Raw genomic sequence first — 18283 nt, 5'->3', positions numbered from 1 at the left:
CTTCCTGCTTGCAATGCTTGCAGATATCCTTTGGCCACAGTCCTGGGTAACTCTGTTCATTTCTCTGTTTCAGAAGCAAATCCACACCAAGTGGACCACCAAACACAAACGGTGTCCAAGCGGAAATCTTCGATTACGACAGATTAAAACAGGTGCGGTAGGCAGTTTTTAATCATTTCTATTCCCACATTATTTTGGCAAAATGTATGTTTGTACCCACGGCACACCTTGCTGCTTTCTTCCCTTTCAGAACCCAGCTCTTCCTTTAACCTTATGCAGTCACAAATCAGAGTCCCTATCCAGCAACACCATATGTCCTCAGCAGAGTCCATATTCCCCACTGCTGCAGGTCACAGGACATCAAGAGCCCATTCTGGTGTCTTCGGATATGAAGCAGAGCATCATTTAGTTGAGTTCACTTTTCCTCCTCTTGACCGGAGCTACTTTATTTTTTAAACAGGATATCTTGGAAGAAATGAGGAAGGAGCTTCAGAAGCTAAAGGAGGAACTTATTGATGGTGAGTGTCCCCACATCTTCATTCCTGTATGGAATTTTTGATTGAACAACGTTTGGTTTGCTTCAGTGTGTTGATCTCTGCAGGCATCAGTAAATGTTGTCTCTAAGCTGCACTCTCATCATTGGGAAGGTCACACAGCAGCATCTGGAGCATTAACACTTAGGCCCCTCCATGTTACATGTCATCCGCATTTGGAAATAATTTGTGTGGTGTCAAAGGCCTGGAATAAAACCATTTGGCGTTTAACATACTCAATGGGTCAGACAGCATTTGCAGAGTGTTATTGTTACAAATCAATATTTTAATTTCAGATTTCCAGCATCTGCAGAATTTTTGTTTTGGGTCAATCCTGGCATTCCTTACCACGGAAAAACAGAAACAGGCCCTTCGGCCGCCAAGTCCTCGCCAACCAACAGTTGCCCATTTACACAAATCCTTATTAATGTCGTATTTTGTGTTACCCATATCTTGTTTAACTCTCCCAGATTCTACCACTGACCTACAGACCAAGAGGAATGTACCCACCAACATCTCTGGGCTTGGGAGGAAACTGGGGCACCTGCAGGAGAACCCAAGTGGTCACTGAGTGTGCAAACTGCACATGGACAGCACCCGAGGTCAAGATTGGACTTGGTCTCTGGCACTGAGAGGCAGCAGCTTTATCAGGTGTTGCACTGTGCTGCCCTAACAGAACTGTAGAAGACCCTTTATCATAGATATGGCAACAGTTCAAGAAGCTGGCTTAGCACTACCTTGTTGAGCCTCTGACTATAAAGTCTTCTATCACTGTTCCTCGTCCAGTCTTAGTTTTTCCCTACTTTGCAACATTGTCAGGCATGGTGCCAGCAATCTCACAGCTGCCGCTATTTTTTGAGGCTGCACCTCATTTACACCTACACAGGAGGCATTGAAGCCCAGCATGTACTACAGCCTACACTCTGATCTCAACAGCAGTACTTAGATTTCAAGGCATCCCTTTTCAAAATGACAACTCCACTAGAGTCTGCCTCACTTGTCTTCGCTACTAGATAGAAACATAGAAACATAGAAAGTAGGTGCGAGAGTAGACCACCAGGTCCGTCGAGCCCGCACCGCCATTCGCTCATGGCTGAACACTAAACAGACACACTTACCCACAAACAGTAGACACAAGACACAGAACACAAGACACTACCCTCCCCTTTATACCGCTATCACCCCTCTCCACCCCAAGAACCTCGTGATCTCCTGGGGGAGGCAAAAAAACGGATAAAAACCCAGGTCCAATTCGGGAAAAAAATCCGGGAAATTCCTCTCCGACCCCAATCCAGGCGATCGACACTTGTCCAGGAGATCACTCAGGTCTTACTATACTAACCATACCTAGGTCCATATCCCTGCCCTCTCCCCGTAGCCCCTTATCCCCTTGGCAGCTAAAAAACCATCTATTTTAGTCTTAAATATATTTAAAGTTTCTGCTTCCACTGCTCCCTGGGGCAGTGAATTCCATAAATTAACCACCCTCTGGGTGAAGAAGTTCTTCCTCATCTCAGTTTTAAAAGAGCCCCCCCTTATTCTGCATCTATGTCCCCTAGTTCTAGTTTCCCCGATCATTGGGAACATCCTCGGTGCATCCACCCGATCAAGGCCCCTCACGATCTTATATGTTTCAATGAGATCGCCTCTCATTCTTCTAAACTCCAAAGAGTAGAGTTCCAGCCTACTTAACCTTTCCTCATATGTCAATCCCCTCATTGCAGGAATTAATCTTGTAAACCTTCGCTGCACTGCCTCCAGGGCTAGTACATCCTTTCTTAAGTATGGACCCCAGAACTGTACACAGTATTCCAAATGTGGTCTCACTAATACTGTGTACAGCTGCAGCAAGACCTCCGTGTTTTTATACTCAATCCACCTAGCAATAAAGGCCAAAACTCCATTGGCCTTCCTGATTGCTTGCTGCACCTGCATACTAACTTTTAGTGATTCATGTACTAATACCCCTAGTTCCCTTTGCGTTGCATTACAACGCAGCTCCTCCTCATTTAGAAAATAACTTGCCCTATCATTTTTTTCCCCAAAGTGAATGACTTCACATTTATTAGTATTAAATTTCATCTGCCAAGTTGTTGCCCACTCACCTAGCTTATCTATATCCTTTTGCAGACTCTTCCTATCCTCCTCATCCCCTACTTTTCCTCCCATTTTTGTATCGTCCGCAAATTTTGATATATTACACTTGGTTCCCTCCTCCAAATCATTTATATAAATTGTGAACAACTGAGGTCCCAGCACCGACCCTTGTGGAACCCCGCTAGTTACCGGTTGCCATCCCGAGTATGAACCATTTATCCCCACTCTCTGCTTCCTATTTGTTAGCCAATCCTCTACCCATGCTAATATATTACCCCCAATCCCATAATTTTTTATTTTTAGCAATAGTCTCTTATGTGGCACCTTGTCAAAAGCCTTTTGGAAGTCCAAGTATACCACATCCACCGGTTCCCCTTTATCCACCCGGGTTGTTACTTCCTCAAAGAATTCGAGCAGATTCGTTAAACAGGACTTCCCCTTCACAAAACCATGCTGGTTCTGTCCGATGAAGTCATGTTTATCCAAGTGCCCCGTTAGTGTTTCTTTAATAATTGTCTCTAACATTTTACCCACCACCGATGTTAGACTAACCGGTCTATAGTTACCCGCCTTCTGTTTACTTCCTTTTTTAAATATAGGTGTTACATTGGCCATTTTCCAATCCACTGGGACCGGGGATGCAAGATCTTGGTCCCGCTAGATCTTGCAGTACAAAGACAACCAGTTCCTCACCTCATACACACTTTTTTTAACCCTACTCAGCAGTTGCAGCTGGGCTCAGACTTGCATCTTATGACACAGAGACGTCAGTACCGTTTTGAAATACTGTGCAACCTTCCATGTCAGTAGAATGTAGGTTAAGACAACGACTCTCAGCTCACCACAGTTAGTTGCCCCGACCACGGGTGAACAAAGAGGAAGATGACTGAACTTTATTGCCTTCCCTCACAGTGAGGAATGTTGATTCCGCTGTGGTGGATGTTTATGTTAAACTCTATCGTGTATTGCGTTCTTTTTATTTGTATAGCTGTATGGTAACTCAAATCTCACTGTACCAATAGACAATAGGTGCAGGAGTAGGCCATTCGGCCCTTCCAGCCAGCACCGCCATTCAATGTGATCATGGCTGATCATCCCCAATCAGTACCCTGTTCCTGCCTTCTCCCCATATCCCCTGACTCCGCTATCTTTAAGAGCCCTATCTAGCTCTCTCCACATGTACCAATTGGTGCATGTGACGATAAATGTGAACTTGAACTTGAACTTAGTGCTGAGGGCATTAGAATGTCTCCTCAGCCGTGCTAATACACAGTAGCCATCGTGAAACACCTGGAACTGGGAACATGATTGATTGTTTAAGAAGGAACTGCAGATGCTAGAAAATTGAAGGTACACAAAAATGCTGGAGAAACTCAGCGGATGCAGCAGCATCTATGGAGCGAAGGAAATGGGCAACGTTTCAGGCCGAAACGTTGCCTATTTCCTTCGCTCCATAGATGCTGCTGCACCCGCTGAGTTTCTCCAGCATTTTTGTGTACATGATTGATTGTGATGTTTTTGGCCCCAGCCTGACCCTATGCTGGAGGATGGACTGCACACAATCAATGCCTTACAACTGGTAGATCCTCCCCCCTGGAGTCACCACCACCAAGCAGGTTGGTGGGGCGTTGCACAGTGAAAGATAAGCACACAGGGTGAAAGCTGAGCATCATGCTCATGAATCTGACCTGGTACTGATGCAGCAAAGGTTCTAATGCTAGCTCATCTTTTTATTCACAGCAATCAGACAGGAGCTGAGCAAGTCCAACACTGCATAGAAGACATGCTGAATGAAACCGGCCCTTCTATTTCTAATGTGACGACTGATGACAGTGAGAGGGTGATGAGAAAATGACAAAGACCCAGTGAGGATGGGGGGAGCAGGTGGGAGGGAAAGAGGGGGGAGACCCTCCTCGTGCTGCACTCTGAGATTTTGCGGGCAACCTCATGCCGTCGTGCTTTTCTTTTTGTTCCCCTCACTGCTTGCCGCTTTTTCTAACTATGTTCTTGAAGGAAGAGAGTCTTAAAGTTATTGTAATATTATGCAAAGATTCTAATGTCCGACAAAACCGAATCACAGTGTCTGGAAAGTCACATCAATTGAAAGAAAAATTTGCACAACAGTTGTGTTTCTTTTAGTTTTTCCTCTAGGAGGTGGGTTATAGTTTGAGCACAGATCTTGGAGATAGTGAACTATAGAGATCAGTTTGTGCTGCGCTTCCCAGGAATGGCACAGTTTCTACATATAGGAAGATTCAAAGTGGGAATGTGCGCCATAGTGAGAGTGTCCTGGGATTATCTGTTATTTTTCTACTATTCAAACCAATGGCAGATCACAGGTTGTAAGGATACAGAGATGCCTTCCTTAGTTTATTGTGATGATGCTTTACCAAATCGAAGACTTATCTATCAATCCAATCAATGATGTCAGTTCTCAGTGCAGTGTCTGTAATTGTTCCTTCCCTGCGTTTTGTGCATGTTGAGATGTAGTTCTTTTTAATTATCAAAATCGGCTGTGAACTGGTCTTTTTTCCCCATTTTACCAAGCAATACTCAGTCATGTTAAGTTGCCATCTGGTTGCCTTTACGTATCTGGGTTGAAGGAGAGGTTGGGACGAGCATTCAACTACTCTGTGAGCCGTGTGGCAGCCATCTGTGTATTGTAATAATAAGTTCACATCCATCACATTTCTCCAGATCTTATAATCCTGGAAAAGATGCTCTTCCAGAATGTCTATGGTGCAGTTGTGTTCATTTCCTCATGTTTTAACAAGAAGATGTATTCCGAAGCAAAGTGGAGATGATAGAGGCTGCCAGTATAGGGAGAATCCTAACCCTAGTCTGTAGGTTTGAGTCCTGAACCTTGGCTTTATGTAAAAAGCCGATAGCTACAAGTGGAGGCGGTGCCAATCTAACCACCTCAACTCGCTTCTTGCTCCCAAGACCGCACCTCCTTCCGTGGACCAGTTCTTCAACCAGTTTAAAGAATTGTGGCTGCTTTGTTTGACCTCATGCAGCGGTTACCTCTGGGATGTCAGATGGCATTTGAGCTGGTGAGCGGTCTTTGACTTGTTATTTCTCAAAAGGTGAACTTTCCCAAAATTGGTGGTTGGAGTAGGATGTGGCTGTGTGGCGTGGGTTACAGAGGATGTAGCACCACTAAAGCCACTCTTTACCAACCCGTCACCCACATTGTACATGCTGTAGTTACCTAGTCTACCTTGGGACTTTGGATCCACACACGTTATTAGACCAGCAGAAATTGTGCCTCCTGAGCAGGAGAGTATCATTCCATCTCTCGGGTCTCTGCCACCAGTGAGGAGCGAAGTGTTTTCAGTCTTTATCTAGTGTGAGCTTCTTGCTTCCTCAGTTGCAGTGGCAATGCACAGCTCATCTTGTTGCACTTCTTTGAAACGGGTGCCTTTCCACCAACTCCTGCCAGGTTGGACAGGACCAGCACCAGAGAGTAGCAGCTAGCACTGATGCAGGGATCTGGGATTCCAGGTCCTGTAAATCAAGAACTTTCTGAAACATATCCTTTCTGTCAACACCTTGGCTTGCCTGCAGGTCTATATACCTTAATTAATCTCCCCTCACCTTGGGGTGTGTGCCTGCTTTCAGAACTTGATTATACTTGCCAAACAATGGAATGGATGTCTCCAAAATTAACCTGTTTCAAGAATATTTGTAGATGTGGGAATCATGAACAGGATTCTTTTTGTTTAAATTCTCCCAACTAGTATTGCAGATTGAAATTCAATATCATGTATATATGGTTTCAAAGTTGTCAACGTTCTTCATCATTTACAATATCAGCTAATTTCTGGAGCAAAATCAATTAAACTTCAGTGATATTAGTTTATCAAGTCTTTTTCTATGTTGTAGGCCTTGAGGCCTCCGATCATCACCAAGTAGATAATAGTTCCCAGCCCTAGTCAGCTGTTGTACTGGGGTAATAATTGTATCTCCGTGACCTAGGTAATGTGGAACCCAATGCGATTAGTTGAAAGTTCTACAAAATGTTACTGTTAGATAGTGATTGTTGTAGAGAAGCTGAGAATTCTTCACTTTGGTAGAATGATCATAGGCACTTTTTTTACAAAGTGGTTATGAAAGCTTTTTCACTGTGATCTATAGAGGGATAAAGATCCTGTTATATCGCACATATATACTGTCAGTGCAAAATAGTTACAATGTTTTTAATAGGGTGAGTGTTTTCCTTTGAAATATTTATTGTTTTTTTGTCCAGCCTCAATACCCAAATAAATCACAAGGAAATTCTGATAAAAATTAGTATTGGGGTTGTAATCTTGTATACTTGCCTTGCCTTTTCACTCTTTCCCCCGTAAAAAGCAAAGGGGATGGGCCTGACCTCAATCTTGTCCACCCAGAGCCAGGACCAGTTACACACTGTGCACAATCATATGTCCTACCACTGTGAGAAATGGCACATCGAGGTTCAGCTAATGTTCAATGAATACAGCATGAAGTGACTTCTTATCCCACTGGTTAATATCTTGAAGACTCAAGAGTGTTTCCACAGCTCTCAACTATCTGATCCAGCACTTGTAACAAGAGTGCTGTAATCTAAAATCCCCCTTTGAGGATGACCTAGGGTCAAGTACTGACCAAGTTAGACTTTTTATAGCAGGACATCACGTCTAAGATGAGGGGCTGTTTTATTGCACACTCAGCATTCGATCTATTAATGTAGAAATGGGCTTCAAAATGGTTCGAAGTTAGGTGGGAGCTAGCATTTATTTTAAACAAATCATGTTGCTGAGTGACTAAAGTAATGTGAGGAGATATTGGTTTGTCTTCCACAGCTGCTGTCTCCTGTACTGTAGTATTGTCAACTGTTTGACGACTACAATGCATGGAGATACAGAAACAAAGAATTGCAGGTGCTGGTTTAGCAAAGAAGACAGAATGTAGAGTAGCCCAACGGTAAAGGCAACATCTCAGGAGAACATGGATAGGTGACATTTTGGATCGTGACCCTTCTTCAGATGCACAGGAGATATGTTCCGTTGGATCAGTTCTGTGCTCTCCTTGGTGTGGAATGAGGAACTATGTGAAGTTACTTCAAGTGTTAACCAGGCTTTAATGTTTAAGTAACATTTTAAAGGTACTAATGTTAATGGTTTACATGGAACATACTTGAATCTTGTGGTTGTATATTCAGTTGCGGAAATGAACTTCTCAGAACCAGTCCGGCCGCAGAGAATGTCCCGTTGACAGCTGACTGACTGTAAAGTGAGCACTGATGGATTACACCATTCCAACAGGATGCTCCCATTTTAGTGCCTGGGAAATTTGTTTTATCCTTTCATTTGAGATTTTCTGCTGCTCATTTTTTTAATAAAAATCTAACACCCTCATAAAAATGTCATTAATGCAAGTATCTTTAAAAGAAAAACTGACTGAATGGGAACGGACAAGTCCTTGCACCCCAATGTTTAGACCATCTTGATATTTGTTTAAGATATTCTCAGATCAATTTTCTAAGTGGGGTCTTACTCGAAGAAAAATGAGAATATAGTATTACTGCAGGAAGAACAGAGACAGTAGCAGGTACCTGGAAATTGCACCATTCACAGTCCATTTGGTTGGGCCAATGTCAAGCTCCAGGTCCTCTGGTTTCCTTTACGTATGTTTAGTGCCCACTGTCTCTCCCAGAGCACGGATCTCAATGCTCGCTGTTGAGTTCTCCAAGACACTAACTGAGCTCAGTGCTTGCTGTGGAGATGATCATGGGCATTCAGTATGTCCTTTGTCTCTGATTCCTAAGGGTAAGTTTGTGGCTGCTTGTTACTAAGCTGTTGAGTTGCCTGTGGACAATCACATGGTTTCTTTGATGCTTATTGTTTGTAATGACACATTAGCCTTTACTGGATCGGGGTATGTTGTGGAGTTAGTCTACTGTGCCTGTATTTGTTTAAAATGTGTCTTCTGATTATATGAGCTTTCACAATGGTTGCTACCTGCTCAATAACCAGAGAGGAGTGAAAACAATCAGCATTTAAATGTGATTTAAAAAAAAATGTATGCAAAATGAAGCATTGAAAATATTGTAGCTAATTTGCAGTAAAGCATTTGAAGCTGCAGTACAGAATGACTTAAGTAAAATATACAAAATCAACAGGGTATGTTTACACAGATTAGAATGAAGGATTAAAGTGAGTATATTTCATTTTCTCATCCCAGTTCGTGCCTAGCAGCACGGTGAAGAAGTGGAGACAATTGTTTTTCATAAAATCTGAAAACAGTTTCAAGTGTTTACTTGACCCTGGCTTTGTATCATGATGATGATGAATAGGTTCACTTTCCCCATAACACTAACACCCAGTGCCACAATCTGAGCTGTATGAACAAAACAGTGCCTGTTGTGGAAAGGACTTTGCTTCTCTCTATATCTCTTGTAATCAAATGAAGTTCTGTAAAAGTGTTGATGCTGGAACGTGACTTGAGCCTCTCTTGTCTTCAGATGTTCATCCTGTATGAGTAAGGATTTTGCAATTGCATTTTGCCTTTAGATTTTGTGCGGGTAAATGATAATTAAAACAGGCTAATAAACCGGTAGAGATGGAACTACATTTGCATAGATCTTCCTTCTCTTGAGTGAAAGTTGTGGAATTTTCAGGGTTACAAGGTGGGGAAAATGATAGATCAGCTGTGACTTGAGGGATTGCAAGTGTCAGAATTACAGAGACCAAGACTGCAGTGACAGCTATGGTGTTCAGTCTCCACTGCAGACCTCCAGTTTGTGGGAGTATAGAGCCCAGTGCTAGCCTGTGTGGTAGCAGGACTGCATTGAGCTGCAGGTTATAAATGTGAGCGTCAGGTAGGATTGCTTCAGTTGTGCGGTGAATCTAAGGGTTGTCTCCAGCCACAAGACAATGTTATCTGCTCTCTCTTCCTCATCTCCAATGTGATTGGATTTATTTTGTATTTCTGATTTTCGACTGCCAAATTGATTTGCACAGATGTCCATAGTTAACGCTCTTGTCAGAAGAGTTCAAGGTTGTTTCTTGTACTGGTGAAATGAAGAAAATGTATCAACAGATTTCACATTTTCATGCTTTTGAATCAGTTCTTAGATTTACAATTCTGTTTGTATCATGTTATGTTACATTTTAAAATTTCTTAAGTGCTAATTTTTTTGAGCGAATGGAATAAAATTCAACATTAGATCTTCTTGCGAATGTTTTCCTTTTGTCTATTATGTGTCGTGCTATTAAACATATAAACGGTATTCCTATGGAGTTCATCACATGGATCCAAGCACGTGTGGGTTTTTGACAAACTGCTTATTTCCAGCAGCAATCTGCAGATCATAGAAATTCTTTAAGCAAAGAATATGCACTTCTCCAATTCCTCTTCACAATCCATGAACTTTTTAAAGTTCTTAATGTTTTTTAATAAGTTTAAAATTTTTTTTTAATCTTAATGTTTTACTAACATGAGTCTCCGAAAGAACTGGAGACACAAGAGACTAGATGCTGGAATCATTATCAACAGACAACGTCTGGAGGAACTCAGCTGGTTAGGCAGCATCTGTCGAGGGGAATGGACTTCTTCAAAGGGACCCAACCAATCTGAAAAAGAGTCCTGACCCAAAATTCTGTTATCCATTTTACTCCACAGATGCTGTCTAATTCATTCAGCACCTTGTTGTCATTTAAAGAACTCTTCAATCATTGTGTACACAACACTGAAGCAGAAGAAAGTCATCCTCAACTCTGACAATCTGCCTTAGAACAGTTTTAGTAAGGTGACAGATCCCATAAGTGTCTGACTCCTAACCCGGATACAATATTCCTGGGTCCAGATTCTCCAGACTATCAGCAATTATCCTGATCATCTCACAACATATGCCTCTGTGAATTTTGTGGCGAATGAGTGCTTTGAAATGCCTGCTACAGATAGCTCCGACAATGTCGTACATCATGGAAACGGGTCCTTTAGCCCAACTCGTCCACGACGATCAAAATGTCCAATTTAAGCTAGTCCAATTTGCCTACATTTGGCTCATCGTTGCTATCCATGCAGCCATCCAAGTGTCTTTTAAATGCTGTTATAATACCTGCCACAACTACCTCCACTGGATAAAGAATCTCAGAAGTATGTGAAGAAGAGGAGATGTCTCTGGCCCAGAACACGAGATTTAGGCCAGGTCTGAGCTCTTGATGTTCCTCAGTCAACCAGAAGCTAGTCTGTTAGATTGAGGACGGTGCGGAATTTGGTTCTGCTGAGAGATGGCTCCCACTGGATGGGAAGGCTCCATGTCAGTCATCTGCCTTTCGGTCCACATTTTTTTATTATGTCCACACTCCCAGATTCTACTGCAAAGTACCTCTTCTGCAAAGTGGTCCTTCTACAGTTGTGCAGGGCCCTAGCGAGACCACGCCTGGAGTATTGTGCGCAGTTTTGGTCTCCAAATTTGAGGAAGGACATTCTTGCTATTGTGGGAGTGTAGCGTAGATTCACGAGGTTAATTGCCAGGATGGCGGGACTGTCGTATGTTGAAAGAATTAAGCGACTGGGCTTGTAAACACTGGAATTTAGAAGGATGAGAGGGGATCTTATTGAAACATATAAGATTATTAGGGGATTGGCCACGCTAGAGGCGGGAAACATGTTCCCGATGTTGGGGGAGTTCAGAACCAGGGGCCACAGTTTAAGAATATGGGGTAGGCCATTTAGAATGGAGATGAGGAAAAACTTCTTCACCCAGAGAGTTGTGAATCTGTGGAATTCTCTGCCTCAGAGGGCGGTGGAGGCAAATTCTCTGGACGCTTTCAAGAGAGAGCTAGATAGGGCTCTTAAAGATAGCGGAATCGGGATATGGGGAGAAGGCAGGAATGGGGTACTGATTGTAGATGATCGGCCATGATCACAGTGAATGCCGGTGGTGGCTCGAAGGGCCGAATGGCCTACTCCTGCACCTATTGTCTACCACTCATTTTAGAGGCCAATTAAGCCACTGACCAGCCTGTCTTTCAGACGTGGGAAGAAACCAGCGCAGCCGGAGGAAAACACCGCAGTCACAATGAGCACTTACAAACTCCACACAAACTGCGCCAGGGGTCAATATTGAATCCCTTCACTGGCAGCAGCTCTGCCATGGTTTTGCCATGAACCTTTGGAATGAACGCAGTGTGGAAAAGGATTCTGACTTTCGGATAGTGAGTGTAAGGTCCATCCCAGCTGAAAGTGTTAATAATGTCTTGTTCTCTGAGCATCTGCAGACGCATCATTTGCACACTGCGCCTGACTCCCAAGCTTTGAGTAGCCTTGTCCTGGGCTGTTGTCACCTCAAGATGAACAGTTTGCAGACTCTGCTGCCTTATGAGCAGCTGTCCAGCCTCGTCTGCTCCAGCAGTAGAATTTGGAAGTTAATGCCTTAGATCTCTGCCATTTCCTCTCAACAGCCTGGATGTGTGTTGACGAGCCTGATGATTTTTCTAAACATGTTCATCCCATTATTTCCTTTGTTTCTAATGCACCTTTCTCCTCAGTACAGCGTGCATCCCCTTGTGAAGACAGACAAGGTGCCAGCACTTGGACCTATGCCCTGCTTCCTTGCTGCCTCCTGCTGTTCAGTTTTTATTCTCCACACGGTGATCCTTCTGACCTAATCGCGTCTTCCATCTGTGAGACGTCCTTGGATTTCACTTATCAAGCTGTTTTTAGTGCAGTCTGCATTTGGTCTCATAATTACATTTCGGCTGTCTCCCTCTCTGGTCCAAACCAACATAGCTTCTGTACCTGTCTTTCTTCACAGAAACACTTTAATTCCTCAGCGTCTGGGTACTTGGATCATTGTTCAGAGTAGTCCAGTGGTGATTCTGTTAGGCAGCTGCGTTCACCTTGTTAAGTGTCTATATGGGAGAGCAACTGAATATCCCCGCAAATGTTCCCAGCTTAGGAGAAAGCCCCTCTCAGCTTCTGGCCCCTACATCCCCACCAATACTTGTCTGTGTCAGTATCCTGGTTGATTTAAACACCTCTATAAACTATATTCTTGCATTCCAACCTCTGTTTACTTTAGAGATACAGCATGTCAACACTTCCTTCGGCACACCACGACCAACAATCTCCCATTCACACGTTTTCTATATTATCCCACTGCCTACATAATAATAATAATTTGTTTATAGGGACAGTGCATATTAATGAACATTTGCATGTAAATATGCGAGATTGTAGCCAATCAGTAGCTAATTTCCGTCTCTAGTCCCAGGCAAAGGTAGGTGAAGTGTCTTGCCCAAGGACACGACAGTACACACTCCAAGCAGGATTCGTACCGGCCACCTTCAGGTTGCCAGCCGAACACTTAGCCCATTGTGCCATCTGTCGTCATATTAGGGGTAATTTTACAGAGGCCAATTAATCTTCAAACCCACATGTCTTTGGGATATGGGAAGAAACAGGAGCAGCCAGAGGATACCCATGCGGTCTCAAGGAGAACATGCTAACCCCACACAGCCAACATATGAGGTCAGGATCAATCCCAGGTCTCCAGCACAGTGAGGCAGCTGCTCTATTAGCTGTGGCATTGTGCAGTATTTTCGCATTGTTGCACTCATGTATGCTATTTGCCCGGATAACACGCAAAGGAAAGTTTTCAACACTATATGCTGCTAACACAGTTTGTGCAGTAAATTCCAATACTTCAAATGCAAGAAAGTGAGCACATGACGAACAACCATGTCACCAAACACTTGTGCTCTGTCCAGTTATTCTGCTGAATCTCCCGGTTGCTTACCATTTTAACTCCCCTTCCCAAAAGGAGGTGGGGTAGCGTTGCTGGTTAGAGAGGAGATTAACGCAATGGAAAGGAAGGACATTAGCTTGGAGGATGTGGAATCGATATGCGTAGAGCTGCGAAACACTAAGGGGCAGAAAACACTAGTGGGTGTTGTGTACAGGCCACCTAACAGTAGTAGTGGAGTTGGGGATGGCATCAAACAGGAAATTAGAAATGCGTGCAACAAAGGTAAAACAGTTATAATGGGTGACTTCAATCTACATATAGATTGGGTGAATCAAATTGGCAGGGGTGCTGAGGAAGAGGATTTCTTGGAATGTATGCGGGATAGTTTTCTAAACCAACATGTAGTGGAACCAATGAGAGAGCAGGCTATTCTAGACTGAGTATTGAGTAATGAGGAAGGGTTAATTAGCAGTCTTGTTGTACGTGCCCCCTTGGGCAAGAGTGACCATAATATGGTTGAGTTCTTCATTAGGATGGAGAGTGACATTGCTAATTCAGAAACAAGGGTTCTGAACTTAAAGAAAGGTAACTTTGAGGGTATGAGACGTGAATTGGCCAAGATTGACTGGCAATTGATTCTTAAAGGGTTGACGGTGGATATGCAATGGAAGGCATTTAAAGGCTGCATGGATGAACTACAACAATTGTTCATCCCAGTTTGGCAAAAGAATAAATCAGGGAAGGTAGTGCATCTGTGGATAACAAGGGAAATCAAGGATAGTATCGAAACAAAAGATGAAGCGTACAAATTCGCCAGAAAAAGCAGCCTACCAGAGGACTGGGAGAAATTCAGAGACCAGCAGAGGAGGACAAAGGGCTTAATTAGGAAAGGAATAGATTATGAAAGAAAACTGGCAGGGAACATAAAAACTAACTGCAAAGGTTTTTATAGATATATGAAGAGAAAGAGATTAGTTAAAACAAATGTAGGTCCCTTGCAGTCCATCATCAAGTTCGCTGACGACACTACTATTGTGGGGTGTATCACTGATGGGGATGAGTCAGAATATAGAAGGGAGATCGAGCAACTGGCCATATGGTGCCAGCGCAATAACCTGGCCCTCAACACCAGCAAAACCAAGGAACTGATTGTGGACTTTGGAAGGAGTAGGAGGGGGACCCACAGCTCCATTTATATCATGGTTGAAAGGGTCAAGAACTTCAAATTCCTGGGCGTGCACATCTCTGAAGATCTTTCCTGGTCCGAGAACACTAACGCAATTATCAAAAAAGCTCATCAGCGCCTCTACTTCCTGAGAAGATTACGGAGAGTCGGTTGGTCAAGGAAGACTCTCTCTAACTTCTACAGGTGCACAGTAGAGAGCATGCTGACCGGTTGCATCGTGGCTTGGTTCGGCAATTTGAGCGCCCTGGAGAGGAAAAGATTACAAAAAGTAGTAAACACTGCCCAGTCCATCATCGGCTCTGACCTTCCTTCCATCGAGGGGAGTTATCGCAGTCGCTGCTTCAAAAAGGCTGGCAGTATCATCAAAGACCCACACCATCCTGGCCACACACTCATCTCCCTGCTACCTTCAGGTAGATGGTACAGGAGCCTGAAGACTGCAACAACCAGGTTCAGGAATAGCTACTTCCCCACAGCCATCAGGCTATTAAACCTGGCTCGGCCAAAACCTGATTATTAATAACCACTTTCTGCTATTTGCACTTCATCAGTTTATTTATTCATGTGTGTATATATTTATATCATGGTATATGGACACATTTATCTGTTTTGTAGTAAATGCCTACTATTTTCTGTGTGCTCAAGCAAAGCAAGAATTTCATTGTCCTATACAGGGACACATGACAATAAACTCACTTGAACTTGCAGTCGGAAACAGGTGAATTGATCATGGGGAACAAGGACATGGCAGACCACTACTTTGGTTCCGTCTTCACTGAGGAAGACATAAATAATCTGCCGGAAATAGCAGGGGACCGCAAAATGAGATGTAGGAACTGATGGAAATCCAGGTTAGCCGGGAAGTGGTGTTAGGTAAATTGAATGGATTAAAGGCCGATAAATCCCCAGGGCCGGATAGGCTGCATCCCAAACTACTTAAGGAAGTAGCCCCAGAAATAGTGGATGCATTAGTGATAATTTTTCAAAACTCTTTAGATTCTGGAGTAGTTCCTGAGGATTGGAGGGTAGCTAATGTAACCCCACTTTTTGAAAAGGGAGGGAGAGAGAAAACGGGGAATTACAGACCAGTTAGTCTAACATCGGCAGTGGGGAAACTGCTAGAGTCAGTTATTAAAGATGGGATAGCAGCACATTTGGAAAGTAGTGAAATCATTGGACAAAGTCAGCATGGATTTACGAAAGGTAAATCATGTCTGACGAATCTTATAGAATTTTTCGAGGATGTAACTAGTAGAGTGGATAAGGGAGACCAGTGGATGTGTTATATCTGGACTTCCAGAAGGCTTTCGACAAGGTCCCACATAAGAGATTAGTATACAAACTTAAAGCACATGGTATTGGGGGTTCAGTATTGATGTGGATAGAGAACTGGCTAGCAAACAGGAAGCAAAGAGTAGGAGTAAAAACGGGTCCTTTTCAGAATGGCAGGGAGTGACTAGTGGGGTACCGCAAGGCTCAGTGCTGGGACCCCAGCTATTTACAATATATATTAATGATTTGGAAGAGGGAATTGAATGCAACATCTCCACGTTTGCAGATGACACGAAGCTGGGGGGCAGTGTTAGCTGTGAGGAGGATGCTAGGAGGCTGCAAGGTGACTTCGATAGGCTGGGTGAGTGGGCAAATGCATGGCAGATGCAGTATAATGTGGATAAATGTGAGGTTATCCACTTTGGTGGCAAAAACAGGAAAGTAGACTTTTATCTAAATGGTGGCCGATTAGGAAAAGGGGAGATGCAACGAGACCTGGGTGTCATGGTACACCAGTCATTGAAAGTAGGCATGCAGGTGCAGCAGGCAGTGAAGAAAGCAAATGGTATGTTAGCATTCATAGCAAAAGGATTTGAGTATAGGAGCAGGGAGGTTCTACTGCAGTTGTACAGGGTATTGGTGAGACCACACCTGGAGTATTGCGTACAGTTTTGATCTCCAAATCTGAGGAAAGACATTCTTGCCATTGAGGGAGTACAGAGAAGGTTCACCAGACTGATTCCTGGGATGTCAGGACTTTCATATGAAGAATGACTGGATAGACTTGGCTTGTACTCGCTAGAATTTAGAAGATTGAGGGGGGATCTTATAGAAACTTACAAAATTCTTAAGGGGTTGGACAGGCTAGATGCAGGAAGATTGTTCCCGATGTTGGGGAAGTCCAGGACAAGGGGTCACAGTTTAAGGATAAAGGAGAAATCCTTTAGGACCGAGATGAGAAAAACATTTTTCACACAGAGAGTGGTGAATCTCTGGAATTCTCTGCCGCAGAAGGTAGTTGAGGCCAGTTCATTGGCTATGTTTAAGAGGGGGTTAGATGTGGCTAAAGGGATCAGGGGGTATGGAGAGAAGGCAGGTACAGGATACTGAGTTGGATGATCAGCCATGATCATATTGAATGGCAGTGCAGGCTCGAAGAGCCGAATTGCCTACTCCTGCACCTATTTTCTATGTTTCTAAGAAGGCTCCCGAGCTGAAATGTCAACCAATTCCTATTCTTCAGAAATGCTGCCTGACCAGCTGAGTTATTCCAGCACTTTGTGCCTTTTTGTTACCAGGAGTTGAAGGCTTGAATTATATAAAGAGTCTGGAGCTTTTTTCCCTGGTGCGCAGGAGGCTGAGGGGTGTCCTTATAAAGGTCACAAAATCATGAAAGGCATAGATAAGGTGGATGATCACAGTCTTTTTCCCCAGGGTAGAACAGTCCAGATTAAGAGGGCATACATTTGTGAAAGAAGAAAAATAGGAATGAGACCTGAGGGGCAATTTCTTCACGTGGAGGCTGTGTGTACATGACCGTAGTGGTGGGAGAACTGTCAGAGAAAGCTGTAGAGGTAGGTATAATGGTGATGTTTAAAGCATTTGGAAAGGTACGTGAATAGGAAAGGTTTACAGGGGTTTTGCCAAATGCAGACAAATGGGACCAGCTCAGTTATAAAACCTAATCGGTACAGACAAGTTAGGTTGAAGTGCATGTTTCTACGCTGTATGTCTCAGCACCTACCACCTCTTGTGTCTCCATTAAAGGATTGTTCTCTGGGTCGGGATTCATAGTAATAGCCTGGGATTCCTCTTTAGGATCTCTGCAAACTACACTGAAACCGGTATAACCACCGGATAGAACAGAGGAAGGAAACACTAGTTGCAATAACTGGGGTCTAATCTGAACAAGGACATGCACACAACTGATAGCTCTGCATCAAACCAACACTAAGCTACATTATTAAACCAGGGGCGAGCAACAGCACAATTAGTACATTTACAGTTATGCTGGTCTGGGAAGTATTTATTTTGCTCCTATCTTTCTACACAATGCTATTTGATTGTAGTATTATACGACCTGGCATGAACCAGTGCAACTGAGCTGCATTTAAAGCCAATGTTTGACTTACAGAGTTGAAAATAACTTCAACACAGAACGAATAATCCTGAAGAGAAGATATATATATTGTGTCTTTAATGAATCGTGGACATCTCATAACAATATGGAGGCAGAGCAGCAGAGTTGTCGCCTTACAGCGCCAGAGACCTGGTTTCGATCTTGACTATTGGTGCTGTCCGTACAGAGTTTGTGCGTTCTACCCATGACTATGTTTTCTCCGGGATCTCCAGTTTCCTCCCACACTAGGGAACTGGAGCAGCAGCTGGATGACCTCGGGATCATCTGGGAAACCGAGAGTTTCCTGGACAGGACCTACAGTGAGGTTGTCACACCGAGGATACAGGAAGAGGGAA

General features: G+C 43.5%; 1 protein-coding gene across 7 annotated transcripts in view; it reads left to right on the top strand.

The window, feature by feature from the left end:
* Positions 1-9832, top strand: part of enah (ENAH actin regulator) — a 231414-nt gene extending 221582 nt beyond the window's left edge. For 6 of the 7 annotated variants that reach the window (XM_033020598.1, XM_033020597.1, XM_033020601.1 and 3 more), the window contains 3 exons: positions 74-152; positions 461-518; positions 4371-9832. In XM_033020598.1, the coding sequence (XP_032876489.1) occupies positions 74-152; positions 461-518; positions 4371-4408 (175 nt within the window). In that variant the 3' untranslated portion in view covers positions 4409-9832. The remainder of the gene's footprint in view (positions 1-73; positions 153-460; positions 519-4370) is intronic. The other variant, XM_033020602.1, reaches the window with a different exon arrangement.
* The last annotated feature ends 8451 nt before the right edge of the window (positions 9833-18283 follow it).

The sequence above is a fragment of the Amblyraja radiata genome, chromosome 5 (assembly GCF_010909765.2).
Source record: "Amblyraja radiata isolate CabotCenter1 chromosome 5, sAmbRad1.1.pri, whole genome shotgun sequence".
Taxonomy (NCBI): domain Eukaryota; kingdom Metazoa; phylum Chordata; class Chondrichthyes; order Rajiformes; family Rajidae; genus Amblyraja; species Amblyraja radiata.
The sequence above is the reverse complement of the archived record's forward strand: the minus strand, read 5'-3'. Positions and strand labels throughout refer to the sequence as shown.